Genomic DNA, 20,012 nt, shown 5'->3' on the forward strand with positions numbered 1-20,012 from the left:
GACAGCTAAAGAGTGAACAGTGCAAGCAGACTGCATTAATTATATTCACATTATTGTCCAACTGCAAAGTTATAGCTTTTGCCATTTGCCTCTGTTATTGAATAAACATTACCTGCAATGGAAGAAGGTACATGACTATACTAAGGCCTGGTCTACACCGGGGGGGAGGGGCGGAAGAAAGGGGGAAGAATAGCGAGAATACGAGAATAGCGTACCTGAAGTCGACGTATCTTAGATAGACTTAGACTGACTTACTTCGCATCCTCGCAGGGCGGGATCGACAGCCGCTGCTCCCCCATCGACTCTACTTCCGCCTCTCACCCTGATGGAGTTCCGGAGTCGACAGGAAGCACGTTCGGGGATCGATGTATTGTGTCTAGATGACACGCGATACATTGATCCCTGATAGATCGATCACTACCTGCCGATGAAACCTTTGTCCTGCCCTGCCGCAAGCCTTCCTTAACATTTGCATCTGCTGCATGTAGCACTATATCTAAAACCAGGATGTAAATTCTTTCTATTTGTGCTGTAAAGGACCAAAACACACTGTTGGCAGATGTTAAAAACAAGGACACCACAAAACTCATAATTCCTTCAGAAGCCAATAAACACCTATTCACAGCCATGATAGAAATGACACTGAATGCTTCTCCTATTATTCAACAGCAAGAGAAAACAGACTTATCTGTCATGTGATGCAGCAACATAATAGATAACTACTGAGTAGTTAAAGATATTAAGAGATGATCAGCTAGAAAAAGTACTTGGAAATACACTGGCCCTGGCAAATTGCTACTCTGAGCTTCAACTGACATGCTGACTTGGGGGTAGGCGTTAACATCACAGCTACCAAAAGGGACACTGAAGACCATAATAGATGTTACACAGAAAGACAAAGCAAGATTTAAGGTTCCTAAGAATCATCCCTACTTTGTGCTCACACAAACTGCTCAGAAAGTTAACAGCCGCATTGCTGGCTTTCATAATGCTGCTGTGTCACAAAAGCACCTGCTGGCTATCGGTGCCGCTGAGCCTTAAAACGAGGAAGCAAGAGGCTGGAGGGAAAGAGAGAGACTGCATCCATAAAACGGAATACATTATACACATATCATTTCCAAGACACCCATCCTGCAGAATCTGAGAACTCCCAAAAACTTCCACATAAAGAAGAAACATTAGTAAGATTGTTCCCATTCCTTTTTCATGAGCACATCGATATGCAAAGAAATTGCATGAAAAAGATATACTGAGTGTTTCTGCTCAATATTCCTTAGGGCTAGATCTTCACCCTCACCCCACACAAAGCCTGGGTAAGTGAGTTTGACGCAAAAGGCGAGTGAATCCTCTCCCCATCTCCTCCCAGTTTCCCCTGAGCCCTTATTGCGCAGGAGTCAGTAGTTGAAGAATCCAGTTAAAGGTGGATCCATCAACTCCATCTCCATGGCACACTGCAGAAATCCCATTGGGCTGGAATGCCCAGAACGTCCCTGTAACACACAGAGGAGGTGGACTCCCTTAATGGGCTCCCTTAATCCTCCTCAACACACGGTGGAGTCCCATTGATCCTAGTGCAACTTGGGCTCCTCTCCCTATAGCTGCAAGAGTAGATATAGGGTATTCAGTGGGAGAAAAGAATGTTAATGTAACATTTAAGATTGAAAATTTAAGTACACACTTAGAAAGCTGGAAGTTACAGCTCCAACAAAAACCGCCCGTGCTACCATGGGCAAGTTACTTAACTTATCTGTATCTCAGTTTATGCATTTGTAAAAGAGAGAGAGAGCGCGGGTGAGAGAGAGAGAGAGAGAGAGAATACATCCCTAAATATTTAGGAGGCTTAATTCATTAAATATTTGTAAGTGGCTTTGAGTTTCCCAGATGGATGATGCTGTAAATATTGAGTAAGTAAAACAGTATTACTAGTTTTGATTCTCCAACTCCAACTTTTCTGTGTTGGTAGTTTATGGAAGTGAAAAATTGCCACTCTAATTGACTAATTTTGTATACTAAGCAGTCCCCCATATTGCTGTAAACTCCTGGAATTAAAGAACAGGAACATTACTTAGCAGTAATTAAAACTGTAAAAAAATTATATCATTAGACACCTGAATTTAGTTATCCTCAAAAGTTTGCAAACGTATATAGGAAAATAAAAATAGAAAAAGTAAAACATTCACATGGTTTTCAGCTGACCAGGGAGACAAAGATCTGTGAAATGATTCAGGGCGTATTACCCCCTCAATTAGTTGGAAATAAAGGGAACGGAGCAGTGGATCACTAGGGAGCCTCAAGAAAACAGAGCTCTGACCTCAACAGTACTTCACTCCACATTGTTCTTTAGGCTTCTCTGCCATCTGTTTCCATATTGCTCCTTGCTGTACTGCTGCATACTTTGCTAAGTCTCCCAATTTCTAGTTTTGACACTACATTGTAGAGTCAAGTCCGCATTCTACTTCAGTACTCAAAATGGTTTGGCTTAGCTTTCTCCAAGTTGTGGTTATAAAACAGTCAGGAGACCCAGCTACAATGTGACTGTCCCAGTTAAAACACCCTAGAAGCTGCAGTGTAGCTGGACTTATATAACTACACTATAGCTTGGGCAAGACAGAACTTTAAAAGCATACAGGTAGATACCATCCACTTCAATCAAAGTTAGTTCAGGCCTTAAACATCTAATTGCCCAAGCTATCCTAGCTGTAAAGTTGGGATAATAATGGTTACTGCCCACCTTCAAAATGTACAGATAAAAAGCATTCGGTGCTAAGTGTCAATATTATTTAGGATGGAGACCTTTTCCTTTTTATGTTTCATAAAGTGTCATGTACGCTTGCAGCACACTGAGAACAATAAAGTATCAAAATAACCTGTCAGGAAGGAAACTTACAAGATAGTTTTATTTTGCACCAGACCAATCACCCAAAGTGCATATTAGAACGTATACAGTCCTCTGGAAGATAAACAAAATCAATGTGGTGCATTGGACAACATGGGCACCTGATTTGAGGCCAACAGAAAACATCTGGAGTGAAATGAAGGAAGCAGTTACTACCAGCAACAAACTCTCTGAACTGGTGCACTGTGGATACCAGGAACAGTCTGTTTTATCTGTGCAGGAAATGTCTGCAAAGCTCCAAAGAGACTTCAGTATATAATAAAAGCAGAGTATAAAGAAACCCTATTATTAATTATTAGTATTATTATTTTACTGCTAACTATGCATCTCTTGTTGATGTCTAAAGTCACAGGCCAGTTACCGGAGTTATTTATCATTTCAATTTAAACCATTATCACTACTATTAAAAATTTTATAGCAGTAGGCCTCTTAAAGCCAACCAAGTAGGGGGCTTCACTGTGCTAGGCACTGTACAAACCTATAGAAAATGACAGTTCCTACCACAAAGATCTTACAGTGTAAAAGACACAATGGGTGGATGAGACACAACAGGTAGGCAAGGGGGTGAGGTGGAGAACAGGGGAGACAGAGTAACCCAATAACAGGATGTGCACAATTCTTAGCCACTTAGGGCAGTAATCACAACAGGCCACATGCTCAACCTTGTAAGGTTGCAGACTGCTGATTGCATTACCAAAGGAGCAAGTTTTCAGGAGGATCCTGAAGGAAATAAGGCACTGGATTTATGGATTTTGACTGGGATTTATTCCCATGCATGAGGGACACCATGGGAGACAGCAAAGAGGTGATTCAGGGATAAGTGAACAATCATCATAAAAGCCACGAATTAGTGATGATGTCCTTTAATAATGATACTAACTGTAAGTAAATACCCTGGAAAGGACAACATAACACAAGAATCTAATCCTGGGATTAGATCTGAAGAAGTGGGTATTCACCCACGAAAGCTCATGCTGCAAAATGTCTGTTAGTCTATAAGGTGCCACAGGATTCTTTGCTGCTAATCCTGGGAGGTGTCTAGAACCTGCATTGGTATGCACTTCCCAAAATCAGGCCCAGACAGAGGAAAGCAAAGACCATGCAAGTTAATTGTGGATCCTTTATCCACGTTGAATAGCACCATATTCCACAATTAGTCCCACTGGAGGGGATGATTCTCACAGTAAAGTCCAACTCATTGTGAGAACAGACATCAGAATGTGGTCCCGAGGGGTCTTGCAGATAAAGCCTTAAAAACAAGATCAGGCCTCTTTGTGTGGACATTAAAGCTCCAGTAAGGAAAGCAGTTTGCCTGGTACATCTAGCTAGCAATTCCCTCCCCACCACTCCTGTGCAGTGTTTTGTGTGCCAGTAGGCTACACCATATAGGCAACTGAATTTCAATAGGGCACAACTTTGTGAGGCACCCTGGGATCAACGGTGTTATATTTTCTGCCTGATATCTACATTATGGCATACATTTCCAAAACTTCATGAAACTAAAGGACTTATTTGAATTTTATAATTGAAAATTTTTGCCTTAAAGATAAATCCCAGGTCGACTGATCTACAGCTTCCAGCAGTACTTAACCTCAAAACACATAAGCTGATAATACATGTTCTGAAATTACTGCAGAATCCCATTGAAACAATTACATAAAAACTTCTTCTTTAAAAGGAACAACAGATAACCTAGGGTACTCAAGGAACAAAAAAATCCAAAAGATGTTTAACAGAGCAGCAACAAGCTAAATGTTTTCTCATTATTTTCACAGGTTAACTGATTGTTCCCATTAAATTCTGGATTCAGTGACATGAATGTTTAAGATGAAGAGCAAGAGAAAATTACAAGTTAAAATGTTCAAGAGATAAAACATACACCTTTGGGAGACAATGAGATGCTGGCAGGAAGGTAACTAAAATCAGCACTGTATCAATAGCAGGAAACAGTAAATTGACTATGGAACTATAAAAGATCTTCCTTCTCCCAGTAGAATCTGACACAGGGCCTGATCCCATTATACCAGCGGTTCTCAAACTATGGGACAGGCCTCCCAAGGCAGGCACAAGAATGTGTCAAGAGAGGCAAAAGCTGTGTGGTTTGGGAGTTTTTTATTTTGTTTTTTTCTTTAAGAGCTCTGGCTGTCAGCCCCGGATGGCTTGGGCTCATGCAGAAGGGGCACGCACACCCAGGAAGCGGTGATAAAGAGGACAGCCAGAGCCACGCTGCCCCGGGGCTGACAGCTGGAGCCCCTCCACCTGGCCTCTCCTTCCTCCTCCCGCCCACAATCCTTCACCAAGAGGCAGCCTGGGCTCAGGCTCTCCTTCCCCTCCCAATCCCTCACCTGGAGGTGGCAGGGCTCCCACTGTCAGCCCCAGGGTGGCAGCAGCAGTGCAGAATAAGGGTGGCAATGGTGCGATAAATCCACTGTGAAAAGTGATTACAAATATCACTTTTCACATTGCCTCCCTTACTTCTGCACTGCTGCTGGTGCTGCTCTGCCTTCAGAGCTGGGTGCGTGGCCAGCAGCCGCTGCTCTCCACTCTACCTTCAGAGCTGGGTGTCGGTATATGTACTTGTGGGGGCAGAGGCCGGTAAACGACTACAGACACAAAGAAGGACGGCCCGATCAAATAAGTTTGAGAACCACTGCATAATACCATGAGCACCATCACCCCCTCAATGGGAACTGAGGGTGCTTCAAACCTTGAAGAATCAGGGGAACTAACTCACTGACTATAAAAGAGAAACTGAGAAAGTGACTCTAATCAAAGCGGTGATAACTGTACAAAATAAACTAGAATATAGAAAAAAGGTTCTCTCTGATCTCTTTCGATTCTATTAATCTCTGTTGTTACTTGTACACTGGTTTAAACATTTCCAACAGGAAATGACTGTGAACCTTTGATCATTGAGAGCCAAATCAGCTTAGTGGATCCGTGCAATTGGCTTTAGTTGAGTGCTTAAGAGCCAAATAGTCTCCAGACCCTTAAATGAGCATCTCCAGAGCTCTGTGCCTCCAGTATTTGTGACAGCAGAGGTCAGCTTGACCAATGGCTGGTTGACTTAGCAAAAAGCAGAAGATATCTGTATACTACATTCTGAAGCAGACAGACTTGATGCCAGTTAATGGAGCTTACATTAGCAGCAAGAATTCAACATCTTGAGATGTCTCAAGCAATGTGTACATTTAAACAAAACCCTACCAAAAATAAAATACTGCACTGCACACACAGTTATCCCCCTGGGGAGAGAATAAGAGCGAGAAGGAACTACATATGACAAATGTTAGTCAAACTGCTTAATGCATGATTGAAAGGCACGCAGATACTATGGTGATGAAGCTAGCATAAGAACCTATATAGAACAGAACAATCTCAGTCTCCTCAGAGGGAGCGGGTTACTAATTTTAAATACCTCTTTCAACTAATCAGGGATCCCAAAACAAGCACAAATGGGCATCACATGGATTCAGACACAAGAAAAAGTTAAGCTCATTAAGAAAAGCATTTTCCATCAGTGACGGAATCTTTTCACCTGTATTTTTCATAGTCATTAAAATAAAGCTGTAAAATGCTACTCATATCAGACATCTGAAAGATGAAAACAGAAGAAGCATTTATAAGCTTATTATACCACCTACTGATTCATTTCCATCAGATCACACAGCTAACCAGGGTGGTCAAAGTCAGTATTGGAATGGGAGCTCTCCAAGGTCTAACTATGTGTTGCAGGAAGTAGTGCTGGTGATTCAGTAGTTAGCTTGCTTCTTTTTGTGCCAGGATTGAACCAAAGCTTCAGCACTGCAGAGGGGCACAGTGCTGTTGGGAGATATTCTCTTCTGAAGATGCAAAACCATTGTCCTGCTGACCATTTGTCATTAAAACAATCCACTGCGCTTTTTGCTTGATTGTTTTGCAAGAGTAAGGCTGTTAATCTCAGTGTTGTGGCCAGCTGCCCAAATCTGGATACTGCATTCTGCCAAAGTATTACAAACAAAAATCCTTGGAGGTTCAGCTGGATGAGGTATCATTTCACACTCAATGTCCTAAGCTTCTGTGTATTGTGATTGCTTAATGATAAGTAAGTGCTGCATTTTAGTTCAGATTCATAGAGGGTCAATCTATGTATGCAGTCTATAAAATTGCTTTGGCATCCCTTCAGGAGGGAGGGCAATGCAGAAAGTCTAAATTATTATTTACAATTCAGTTCACAGATTATATAGAGAAATGTTTTTATCCTGTGAACTTTCAGGCTGCTGGTCTTAACACTGGGAGAACGGGTCTTTTTAAAAATGTTTTCGAACACCGCTTGTGATAGAAATCAATTTACAAAATGTTGCAGCATATACAGATCAGAATTATTGGGCTATATTTTTTGTGACTGTAATAGCCTAATGGTGATAGAAGAAATGAGGACAAAAGCTATTGTGATGGGGTTCCTGGGGTGCAACCTGGATTGTGGAACCACTGAGTTCTCTGTCCCATGCCAACCTGGGCTGCCTCTCACACCGTGATGGTGATGTCAAGGTGAAAACCTCTGACAAGTACTGCACTTATACAGACTTCCACAGGCAGGGATTTGTGGAACTGTGTTACACAAATGATCTCCCAGCCACTCATGAACCAGCTATAGAGAGACTCCAGCCAATTCCCTCCAGCTCCCCAGCCTTGGACCTCAGGACTGTACTGTCTTATACTGCTCAGGGGACCCTTGGGCAGTGCAAGTTCATTAAGTAGTTCGCCACGCTGACAAAATGGTAGTGGACATGCAAAAGCCCTTGTTAACTTGAGCTGAGATTTCCCAAGCACTTCAACCAAAACCCACCGTTTTAGGTAAAATATAAAACAGATTTATTAACTACAGAAAGATAGATTTTAAGTGATTCTAAGTAGCAGGCATAGAGATCAGAGTTGGTTACTTGAGAAACAAAAATAAATTTGCAGTCTAAGTTCTACAAACTAAGCAGGAGTTGAATCAAGCAGTGTCTCACCCTGACAGATGGTACAAACAGGTTACAGTTCCTCAATACACAGGCTGGGATTACCTTCCAGCCCTGGACCACCCTTCCCCAGTTCAAAGACTTCGTCTTCCAGATGTTCCTCCAGGTGTTGAGCTGACAGTGGTGACAAGGGGGTTCCAGCATGCTACTCTGAGTGCAACAGCTATATATTGGACTTCCTTGCTATAAATCATGAATTGGGACATTAGCTCTATGCCCTTAAACAGAAAGAGAGGATCAAATGCCAAGTCATTAGTAAGAATGAATTCAGCAAAGTTCACTTTGAAAATAATAAAACTACTGACCAGTGAGTATTTATTTTATATAGAGAGAGCGAGAGAGAGAAAAGGAATTTCATGTGTGAGAATACTATGCTTTCAGATTTACATCTATAGAAGCACACATTTTATAAACAAAGTTGGTAACATGCTATATCTCCACTTGCGCCCTCAGTTCTCCTTTACATCCAGATGTCTGCTTGTACGTACGTATGCCTCTGTGAAAGCTTTGCACTAAAACTACAATAAGGTCTTATCAAGTCACAACCAAAGATGGTTTTCCCAATTAAGCCAACTATTAAAGGCCACTTTTTAAAAATAGCAGCCTTTAATTGGAAAGAAAAACGTCTTACAATAAATAAAAGACAGACATTCACCAAGTAAAAATCTGACAAGATCTCTCAAAAAATAGCATTTGCTAAATGCCAGCTTGCTTGTTTCATAGTACAAAAGCTGCCTCAACGAACTACAGACAAAACAAAAGGTTAGGAAAAATCAATATAAATACACGTGTTTGTCCTCTGCGAGATAGGAAAATGTTCCCCAAATTGTCTTGCATCAGTTGACCAGAATTTTCTCAATCCAATTCATTACATTTTAAAGAAACAGTATGAAGGCAGATGGGACTAACATTAGATCTCTGTAACTGCTGGCTCTTGGTCTCCAACAATAATATTTTGCACTTTCACAGTATTTTTCATTGGAAGATCTCAAAGCACTTCTCAATATGTTTAAAAAATACAAAAGCATTGTAAATAGGGAGGATCTAGTTGAAAATCTGAAAGTGGAAGGTAGCTTGGGTGAAAGTGATCATGAAATGAGAGTTCATGATTCTAAGGCATGGTATGGGGGAAAACCAGCAGAATAAAGACAACGGACTCAAGAAGATGGCTGTTAGCAAAGTCAGAGAATTGGTAGGTAAGATCCACTGGGAAGCAAATTTAAGGCAACAAAAGAGTTCTGGAGAGTTGGTGGGTTTTTAGAAAGACATTAAGGGCTCAAGAGCAAACTATACCAATGTGTAGGAAAGACAGAAAGTACGGTAAGAGGATACTCTGGCTCAACCAGATCATCAATGACCTGAAACGCAAAAAAGAGTCATTCAAAAAGTGGAAACTAAGTTAAATTACAAAGGATAAATATAAAAAACAACACAAGCATGTAGCAAAAAAATTAGAAAGGTCAAGGCACAAAACAAGGTTAAACGAGCTAAGGATATAAAGGATAACAAGAAGGGATTTTATAAATATTTAAGAAACAAAAGGAAAACCAAGGACAGGCTATGCCCATTACTCAATGAGGAGGGAAAGACAACAACAGAAAACACAGCAATGGCCAAAGTGTTCAATTCCTTTTTTGTTTCAGTTTTCACCAAAAAAAATTAGCAATGATTGGATGACTAACATCAGAGTAAATGGGGTAGAATCTGAGGCTAACATAGGGAAAAAAACAAGTTAAGAATTCCTCGGACCAGTTAGATCTCTTCAAGTCAGCAGAGCCTGATGAAATACATCCTAGAATATTTAAGGAGCTAGCTGAAGAGATCTCTGAGCCATTAGCAATTATCTTTGAGAACTCATGGAGGACAGGATACCAGGGGAGAGGAAAAGGGCAAATATAGTACCTTTCTATAAAAAGGAAAACCCATGGAATTATAGACCAGTCATCTTAACTTCAGTACCCAGAAAGATAATGGAGCAAATAATCAATCAATTCATAAGCACCTAGAAGAAAATAAGGTAATAAGTAACAGGCAATATGGATTTGTCAAGAACAAATCATGCCAAACCAATCTAATATCCTTCTTTGACAGGGTAACAAACCTTATGGATGGGGGGAAGCAGTGAACATGATATATCTCTACTTTAGTAAGGTTTTTGATACTGTCTCACATGACCTTCTCATAAACCAGAGAAAAATTGCTTAGCTGAACTTACTATAAAATGGGTGCACAACTAGCTGGAAAACCGTAGTCAGAGAGTACTTATCAATGGTTCACAATTAGACTTGAAGGGTATGTCAAGCAGGGTACCGCAGGGATTTGTCCGGGATCCAGTTCTAGTCAATATCTTTATAACTGATTTACATAATGGCATAAAGAGTACCGTTATAAAGTTTGCAGATGATACCAAACTGGAAGGAGTTGCAAGCACTTTGGAGGATAGGTTTAGAATCCAAAATGATTTTGACAAACTGGAGAAACGGTTTGAATTAAACAGGATGAAACTCAATGAGGACAAATGCAAAGTACTACTCTTAAGAAGGAATGATTGCCTAGGAAGGAGCACTGCAGAAAAATACATGGGGATTATAGTGGATCACAAACCAAATATGAGTCAAAAATGTAATACTGTTGCAAAAATACGTGACCATCATTCTGGGATGTGTTAGCAAGAGTGTGATAAGCAAGACACAAGAAGTAATTCTTCTACTCTACTCAGCACTAATAAGGCCTCAACTGGAGTATTGTATCCAGTTCTGGGCACCACAGTATGAGAAAGACGTGCACAAACTGGAGAAAGTCCAGAGAAGTGCAACAAAATGATTAAAAGTCTAAAACAGTGGTTCTCAACCTGAGGTATGCAATCCTGGGGGTACACAGAGGTCTTCCAGAGGGTACATCAGCTCACCTAGCTATTTGTCTAGTTTTACAATAGGCTACATAAAATGTACAAGCGAAGTCAGTACAAACTAAAAGTTCATACAGACTATGACTTCTTTATACTGCTCTATATACTATACACTGAAATGTAAGTACAATATTTATATTCCAATTGATTTATTTTATAATTATATGGTAAAAATGAGAAAGTACGTGATTTTTCAGTAACAGTGTGCTGTGACATTTTTGTATTTTTATGTCTGATTTTGTAAGCAAGTAGATTTTAAGTAATGTGAAACTCAGGGGTACCCAAGACCAATCAGATTCCTGAAAGGAGTACAGTCATCTGGAAAGATTGAGAGCCCCTGGTCTTGACCTAAGAGGAAACACTCAACAAAAAAAATGGGTTTGTTTAGTCTGGAGAAGAGAAGACTGAGGGAGGACATGACAACAGTCTTCAAGTACAAAAAAAATTGTTACAAAGAGGAGTGTGATAAAATTATTCTCCTTAACACTGAGGACAGGACAAGAAGTACCGGGATTAAATTGCAGCAAGGAAAATTTAGGTTGGATGTTAGGAAAAACTTCTTAAGTGTAAGGGTAGTTAATCACTGGAACAAATTACCTCCGTTACTGGAGATTTTTTGGAACAGATTAGACAAACACCTGTCAGGGATGGTCTAGATAATACTTGGTCCCTCCTCAATGCAGGGGACTGGACTAGATGACCTGTTGAGGTCCCTTCCAGTCCTACATTTCTATGATTATTATGCACAATTTACCAATGGGTAAACCAGGCACAGAGAGGATAAGCATTTTGCTTCAGAATACACAGCAAATCAATAGTGGTGCCGAGAACAGAATCTAAGGGCTTGCCTACACTTACTGTGGATGGATGCTGCAGCCTATGTGGCAGTCTGCTGCTCTAACCACTCAATGACACCTCCTCCTGAAATGTAATAGCTACCTAGCACTCAAGGCCAACATAAAAAAATGGGAGCTTCACAGCAGGTCACAGAAATAGTGCTCTAGTACAATCCCACTTTATCTCCCTGCTCCTAAGTAGGTGTACAGCAAAGTTTTCAAGCCCTGCATTAGATTATCCCCTCCACTCTGCCTACTTTGTCTGTTATTGTGAGCAAACGTGGTACTGTACAATGATCTGCATCAGGACCTAGATAAATAAGAAATCTTCTTAAAAGGAAGTGTCCAGAAAAGCAGTTAATTTCCAATGCAATGGGACGGATTGCCACTCACTGGGGACAGTCATACTACTTTATTGAAATACAAGCTACAGTTCTTTCTATGGACTATCCCTCAATTTCCTGATTATCCGCATCCCAAGATACTGTGGTGTTTCTAAGTGACCCAGAGAATGAGGTCATTCTAGAGTTTCTAAACCCTGCAGGGACAGAGCTTTTGACTCTGGTGCAGTCTAAAAGGATCTTAGGACCCATACAAGACCACTTTTAGAAAACTCAGAGGGCCAATGACAGGCTGTCCCGCAAGATATCCTGATGAAGCAGATCCTACTACACTGAATTATCCTCTCCACTTGTGTAAATTGTCATAGCTCAACTCAAGTCAACAGAGGTATGACAATTTACACTAGCTGAGAATCTGGCTCTGATACTCTTATTTGATGATTTCTTATTCAATGTTATGAATAAAACCCAAAAGTTCCAATTCCTAGGCTCCTGGCACTAATATCATTAGATGGCACAATATACAATATCAATGATATTACTCAATAAGTAATGAGCTACTCAACAAGAGTAAGGCCTGGTCTACACTACGCGTTTAAACCGGTTTTAGGAGCGTTAAACCGATTTAATGCCACACCCGTCCACACTAAGAGGCCCTTTAAATCGATATAAAGGGCTCTTTAAACCGGTTTCTGTACTCCTCCCCAACGAGAGGAGTAGCGCTAATACCGGTATTGCCATATCGGATTAGGGTTAGTGTGGCTGCAAATCAACGGTATTGGCCTCCGGGCGGTATCCCACAGTGCACCACTGACCGCTCTGGACAGCAATCAGATCAGAACTCGGATGCAGTGGCCAGGTAGACAGGAAAAGCCCTGCGAACTTTTGAATCTCATTTCCTGTTTGCCCAGCGTGGAGCTCCGAGATCAGCACGGGTGGCGATGCAGTCCGAAATCCAAATCCAAAAAGAGCTCCAGCATGGACCGTGCGGATGTGATCGCTGTATGGGCAGGCAAATCTGTTCTATCAGAAGACAAAATTCCAAAGCATTTTAAAAAAATCTCCAGACAGAGGGCACAGCAGGGACTCAGCACGCTGCTGCGTGACAAACGTAACGGAAAGCCAAAGAATCAAATGGACGCTCATGGAGGGAGAGAGGGGGTACTGAGGACTCAAGCTATCCCACAGTTCCTGAAGTCTCCGAAAAGCATTTGCATTCTTGGCTGAGCTCCCAATGGCTGTAGTGTCAAACACATTGTCCACGGTGGTTCAGGGCATAGCTCGTCAATTTACCCCCCTCACCCACCCACAGAAGTAAAAGGGAAAAAAATCCTCTCTTGAATCTTTTAAATGTCACCCTATGTTTACTGAATGCTGCTGATAGACGCGATGCTGCAGCCGTCAACAGCCGCATCCTCGCCCCCCTCTCCCCCATGGGTGGCTGATGGTACAATATGGCTGATATCCATTGTCATCATCAGCCTTGTGGCCGATGGTGCTGTGCAAAATGACTGGTATCTGTCATCATCAGCCCATGAGTGCTCCTGGCTGGCCTCCGGTGAGGTTGGCCGGGGGCGCTTGGGTAAAAAACTCCTGATTATTCCTGGTAGATGGTGCAGTATGACTGGTAACCGTCTTCATCATAGCAACAGGGGGCTGAGCTCCATCAGCCCCCGCCCTTCATGTGTAAAGAAAACATTCTGTTCTGCCTGGACTATCATAGCAGCGGGATTCTGGGCTCCTCTCCCCTACACTGCTTAATGTCCTGTCTGGACTATCATAGCAGCTGGAGGCTGCCTTCCCCTCATATCTCACTAACAAGTCACTGTTTCTTATTCCTGCATTCTTTATTACTTCATCACACAAATGGGGGACACTGCAACGTTAGCCCGGGAAGGCTGGGGGAGGAGGGAATCAACAGGTGGGGTTGTTGCAGGGCCACCCCCCGTGAATGGCATGCAGCTCATCATTTCTGCGGGATCTGACACGGAGCGGTTGTGCTCTCTGGTTCTCTGATACACTGGTTCTCTAGTACACTTTCCCCATATTCTAGGCAGAACTGATTCTATTTTTAGATACCATAAAGGAGGGATTGACTCGGGGAGTCATTCCCATTTTTGTCTTTTGCGCCCCCGGCCAATCTCAGCCAGGGGCACCTATGACAGCAGCAGATGGTGCAGTGCAAAATGACTGGTAACCATCATCTCATTGCCAATTTACAATAGCATGGTAGATGGTACAGTACGGCTGATAACCATCTCTGCTATCATGCAAAAGAAAATGAATGCTGCTGTGTAGTGCTGCTGAATCACCTCTGTCAGCGGCATCTAGTACACATACGGTGACAGTGACAAGAGGCAAAACAGGCTCCATGGTTGCCATGATATGGCGTCTGCCAGGGCAATCCAGGCAAAAAGGGTGCGAAATGATTGTCTGCCGTTGCTTTCCCAGAGGAAGGAGTGACTGACGACATTTACCCAGAACCACCCGCAACAATGATTTTTGCCCCATCAGGGACTGGGATCTCAACCCAGAATTCCAAGGGGCGGGGGAGACTGCGGGAACTATGGGATAGCTACGGAATAGCTACCCACAGTGCAACGCTCCAGAAATCGACGCTAGCCTCGGACCGTGGATGCACACCACCGATTTAATGTGCTTAGTGTGGCCACGTGCTCTCGATTTTATACAATCTGTTTTACTAAACCAGTTTATGTAAATTCGGAATAATCCCGTAGTGTAGACGTACCCTAAGGGTATCAAAATCTCAAAGCATTTTACAAACCAACAAAAATTAAATGGACACAGTCAACTTGATAAAGATATTTCTTTCTGAAAGCATACCTACTATTGTTACAAATAACACCTAAGAGTACTGTAAAGGAAAGACTGGGTTCTCAAATGTTCTCTACTTCCCTATTCATTTACAGTTCTTTGTGTTTGACAGCATTTTGTGTATAATCAGTTTCACTTTTTCTGATACATAGCCCATTGCATTGGAAATAAAAGAACGTTTCCAGAAAACCTGTCAAAGAAGATTTCTCATTTATCTAGATCCTAATCCAGTTCACTGTTTCACAGAAATTCATCAAGTTATCCCTGCTTTTTGTGTGGGTCTTTCACATTTAAATAAATAGGAAAATGTGACTATAAAACCAGAAAAATTGGCATGAGAACTTGGAAGCAGGTGTAGTAGAGATTAAATTACTTTAAGTTTTTTATTTTAAACAAACTAAATTTCAAGTTGATGATGTCCCTTTAAGCTTTTACAACAGCCTTGAGAGACTAGCAAATGAAAGACTGGACATGAATGGAGTTACACCAAAAATAACTAAGAGTTATAGTTGGCAATATCTTACTGCAAGCTCAAAATTATATGACTTTCCCTACCAGCCATGTATCTTTCCCATATAGCAAACATTCCTTGACATCATCTCAGTTGGGTCTCATCTAAGCTCAAATGTGGTTCCTTCAGTTTTACTTCAAATATAACAACAATCATATATAAAAATTACTCATATTTTTCTAGACATGCCAAACAACAAGCATGGAAATGGTGTTAGATGTCCAGCACGCTCATCTTGATCTTAACTACTAATAAAAGATCATAGAGAATGAATTTTAATAATATAACTTCCTTTCCACCATTTATGTCATTTACTTTTCGCACTCAAGTAGAAAATGAAGTTATTAATGGATCAGTTTTCCTTTCAGTTTTACGTTCAGATTCCCATGGACTAGTTCAATATTATGTCTGGATTGCAAACACTGCAGGGAATGTTTAGATCCAAAACAAGAACAGCTTCCATTGATTTTTTATTTCTTAAATGTCATGACTCACTAGAACGTTTTAATATTTTCACGCCGTATTTTATCTAAATGTTAAATGGAAATTTTGGGCCTAAACTATCTATGATATCAGTGCCTCTATAACGAAAGTTCCTAGACAGGTAAAACATAAACATGTAACAATATTAGATATTTCATTATAAACCTTAAGGATTCCAAATTTAGGTTTTGTTAAAAAGGGGGATAGGAGCTATGACAACACTTTAAATAAACAGACATGGTTTTCAGTTTTTAAGAATTGTGGAAAAAGTTGGAGATTTAAATCTTTCCTGGTATGCTGGCATCTCAACCCAAGAGCTTTGGGTTTGAGAACCAGTGAAACAAAGTGAAACTTAACACAAACAGAAAATAAAAATGATTCATTCAATTTCGCTGTCCACACTCAGTGACATTAAAAACAGCTTAAGCAGTAAAAGGTGGTCACATTTACGTTATTAAAATTTTTGAAGATGTCCTTAATAAAACTACAGTAAAGAATTATTTCAAAATATGAATTTTGTTAGGGCCGCTTTTGGTTTTCCTACTATAAACATGTCTCTCTCTCTCACACACACACATATTTAGTTTTTGCTTAGATATTTCATCTTCCCTCAAATTAATTCTTGCAGTTATCTTGTAACGGGACTCTACAACTTGGTCATATGCTGCAACAAAACACACCTATGTTATTAATTTATTTGGCTTTCAATAGTTTAATGTATTTTTGGATGGTAAATTGCAATCAAGGACACAGAAAACTTCAGGTGTGTTAAAGAAATCTCTCTATATTTATTATTACTCATGCCTCTTATTTTGTTACCATCACACACTCTAAAAACTAAACTTGATCTGAGCTCAAAGAGCCGACACATCTGGGAAGCTTGAAAGATCACAGAACATGCCTTAGATGTGATCTAAACAACTGTCCACTATGGGTTGCTATCTCTCTGGAATTCTGTGTGGTCTCATACACACTTTTTGTATAGCTACATTGCAATTAAAACCCCATGGTTGGCCTGTGCTAACTGACTCAGGCTCACAGGGCTCAGGCTAAGAGGCTGTTTAATTGCAGTGTAAATATTTGGGCTAGGACTGGAGCACAGGCTCTAGGACCCTGTAAGGTGGAAAGATCCCAGAGGTCAGGCTACAGCCCAAAACTGAACATCTATACACGTGTCTAACTGCAGTGTCAACATACCCATAGAGTTTTAGGCCAGAAGGGACCATCACGATCATCTAGTCTTGACCACACAACCTCACCCATCTACTCCTGCCCATAACTAAGGCTAAGATTTTGGGATGTGTATTTTTATTATAAGTCACAGATGGGATGTGGGCAATAAAAAATAAAATCATGGAAATGTACACAGGGTCAGTGCTAGGGGGTTGCAAGCAGGGCAATTGCCCAGGACCCCATGCCTCAAGGGGCCCTGTGAACATAAGTTACGGGTGGCAAGGCTCTGACTTTAGCCCCGGGCAGCAGGGCTCCGTCTTCAACTGAAGCCTGAGCCCTGCCACCCAGAGCTGAAGCCCAAGTCGTGCCACCTGGGGCTGAATTAGTGGAATTTCAAGGAAGTCACAGAGCTCTCAAAAAAATCACAGAACCCATGACGTTCGTGACAGACTTACCCATAACCTGTCACTGACTTACTGAAATCCTCAAATCTTAAGTTAAAGACTTGACATCACAGAGAATCACTATTTAATCTAGTTCAAACCAGCAAGTGACCTATCCGTACTGCAGAGAAAGACGAAAACTTCACAGGATCTCTGCCAATCTGATCCAGAGGAAAAATCCTCCCCAATCCCAAATAGGGTGATCAGTTAGAACCTCAGCATGTGGGCGAGATCCACCAACCAGACACCTGGGAAAGAATTTCTGTAGTAACTCAGAGTCCTCTCCATCTAGTGTACAATCAATGACCTATGCCTGCAGGCCACTAAAGAAAACCAGATTTTTTTCCCAAGTCATTATCATTTGTATAGGGCACAAGACCCTTAAATAAAAAGTGCTGTGTAAATGCAAATATTATTATTATTATAGTTTATTCCAGGTAGATGATACAAAGCCACTGATTTTTATAATGCATTATTAATGCAACCATCTCATAATTCACAGCAGTTACAATATGATGAGTGTGTGCATGGGGACAGCAAATAATAATATTAGTAAACACCAGTGTGGGAAAGTGGCTGCCAACTCACTGGTTGTAAGCAGCATAGAAAGGATGTGATTTTAAAAGTATTTTTAAAGGGACAGAGGGAAATGAGCAGAGTGGAGTGAGGGGATAAGACAGTTCCAGGCACAGTAGCTGGATCATCCTCTGACATAGAGAGGAGGGGTTGTAGGAGTGAGTGCAGGCAAAAAACAGCAGAGTCACAATATGTGACATACTGTACTTGCAGTTTTTCCTTTTCATCCCCTGCAAAATAATATAATCCCTGGAAGGCAGCAACTTTTCAATTGCTGTGGTTTATAACAGGATATGAGACTGCATGTACATTTCCTGGTGCTTTCTGACCAGCCTTAGTCTAATCAGCTCAAAGGCCGCTGTGCATGCAGGGTGCTCCAGCAAACACCGATACAGGGGTTCCCAGTCCTTCCAGGACATCACAAGAATGATACTGACTAAGCCCTGTTACTTTCATTGAGGGACCCCAGAATAGGGCATAGGGGGCATATGAGAAAGTCTTCTGTGGTCACAAGATCCTTAGGGGCTCTTATTTCAATCAAGTCAGACAAGGAGGTGGATAGGAAAAGGGGGTAGGACCTAATACACATTACAGCCACCACACAGCATGTGGATGCCCTTACTCCCAATGAAGGGCTTCCTAAAAATTAGGGGGGGGGGAGGGTTGGCCTGCTGGGTTTGCCTGGTCTCGACCTCTCACTGTTAATGTCAGAGCCGTTGGGACTTAACAGGGCTGCTGTGGTTATGTGGGCCACAGATGCCACCCCCCAATGCCCTCACGGGCCACTGTGTCAGAGAAGCACCTCTGATAACTGGGGGGTCCCCTCCAGCCACAGGGCCCGCCAGCACCCAGTGTCATCAGCGGCTTCTGAGAGCCGGGGGTCCCCTGCGGCCACAGCCTGGGATCCCCACTGAGGCTAAGCCGGCCCCTCGAGAAATGGGGGCCAGCTGCAGGGTTTGCTGCTGTCCAGGGGTCCCTGGAATCTGGGGGGTCACGAGTCAGGGCACCACGGGCGCCCCTCAGCTCTGACAAGCGGGGCCTCGCGTGGCCGTGGGCACCCCGCTGCTGGAGGTCCCTGCTGCAACCGCGGGGGGGGGGGGTTCGGGGTGGGGGGTCACCCCAATGGCAGCTCCCCGGGGGCCTGAGGGGAAGCGTGGCCCAGCGAGCCCCGCTGAGGGGGGCTTGGACGGGACGTGCCGCCCACATCCTCGGGGGGGGGCCGTGCGAGCTCCCGTCCCCCCCTACCTGATCACAGAGATGAGCAGGCCCGAGGGGTCCTTGCTCTTGCTCATGGTGCTTCTGTATCTCCCAGACGCCTCTCCCGCCATCTTGAGCCCACCCCATACACAGGTGCGTACACCCTCGCTGGCTGCAGCTCGACCAATCGGAATCGAGGAGTTGAGCGACTAAGACTCAACACTCCAATAAGAGCCGAGATAAGGCGGGATATGGGCTATCAAGCTTATATGCAACGTGTGGGACTGACCCTGGGCACGCTGGGAGTTGTAGTTTTCACCGTGTTCCTTTTCCTGCTACCCACGCTCAGGTCGATGAAACTGAATTGATCTGGGCTAACTTGGCATAAAATGTTCTCGCCTTGGAAGAGGTTAGTGGGAGGGGCTTGGAGCCAGTCTGACGTGCCCGATTCAATCGCCTCAATATGTCCAGCGTCACCCCAATTGTTATGATCATGCATTGTTTTATGTAAAGTTAAATTGCAGCAAGGGAGGTGTAGGTTTGACATTAGGAAAAACTTCCTAACTGTCAGGGTGGTTAAGCACTGGAATAAATTGCCTAGGGAGGTTGTGGAATCTCCATCATTGGAGATTTTTTAAGAGCAGGTTGGACAAACACCTGTCAGGGATGGTCTAGATAAGACTGAGTCCTGCCTTGAGTGCAGGGGACTGGACTAGACGACCTCTTGAGGTCCCTTCCAGTCCAATGATTCTATGATTCTATATGGTAGGTGGGCACTTTCCCAAACACTGAAGAAAGGTAGTCCTGCTC

The 20,012-nt window shown here is 42.5% G+C and overlaps 1 protein-coding gene across 3 annotated transcripts in view; it reads right to left on the reverse strand.

Annotated features, from left to right (window-relative positions):
* The window catches only part of EXOC4 (exocyst complex component 4), a 585,632-nt gene extending 566,221 nt beyond the window's left edge, over positions 1-19,411 (reverse strand). For 2 of the 3 annotated variants that reach the window (XM_044982962.1, XM_044982954.1), the window contains exon 1: positions 19,251-19,411. In XM_044982962.1, coding sequence (XP_044838897.1) covers positions 19,251-19,333 — 83 coding nt within the window. In that variant the 5' untranslated portion in view covers positions 19,334-19,411. The remainder of the gene's footprint in view (positions 1-19,250) is intronic. The other variant, XM_044982948.1, reaches the window with a different exon arrangement.
* Between the last annotated feature and the right edge of the window lie 601 nt (positions 19,412-20,012).

This window comes from Mauremys mutica, chromosome 1, assembly GCF_020497125.1.
Source record: "Mauremys mutica isolate MM-2020 ecotype Southern chromosome 1, ASM2049712v1, whole genome shotgun sequence".
Taxonomy (NCBI): Eukaryota; Metazoa; Chordata; order Testudines; family Geoemydidae; genus Mauremys; species Mauremys mutica.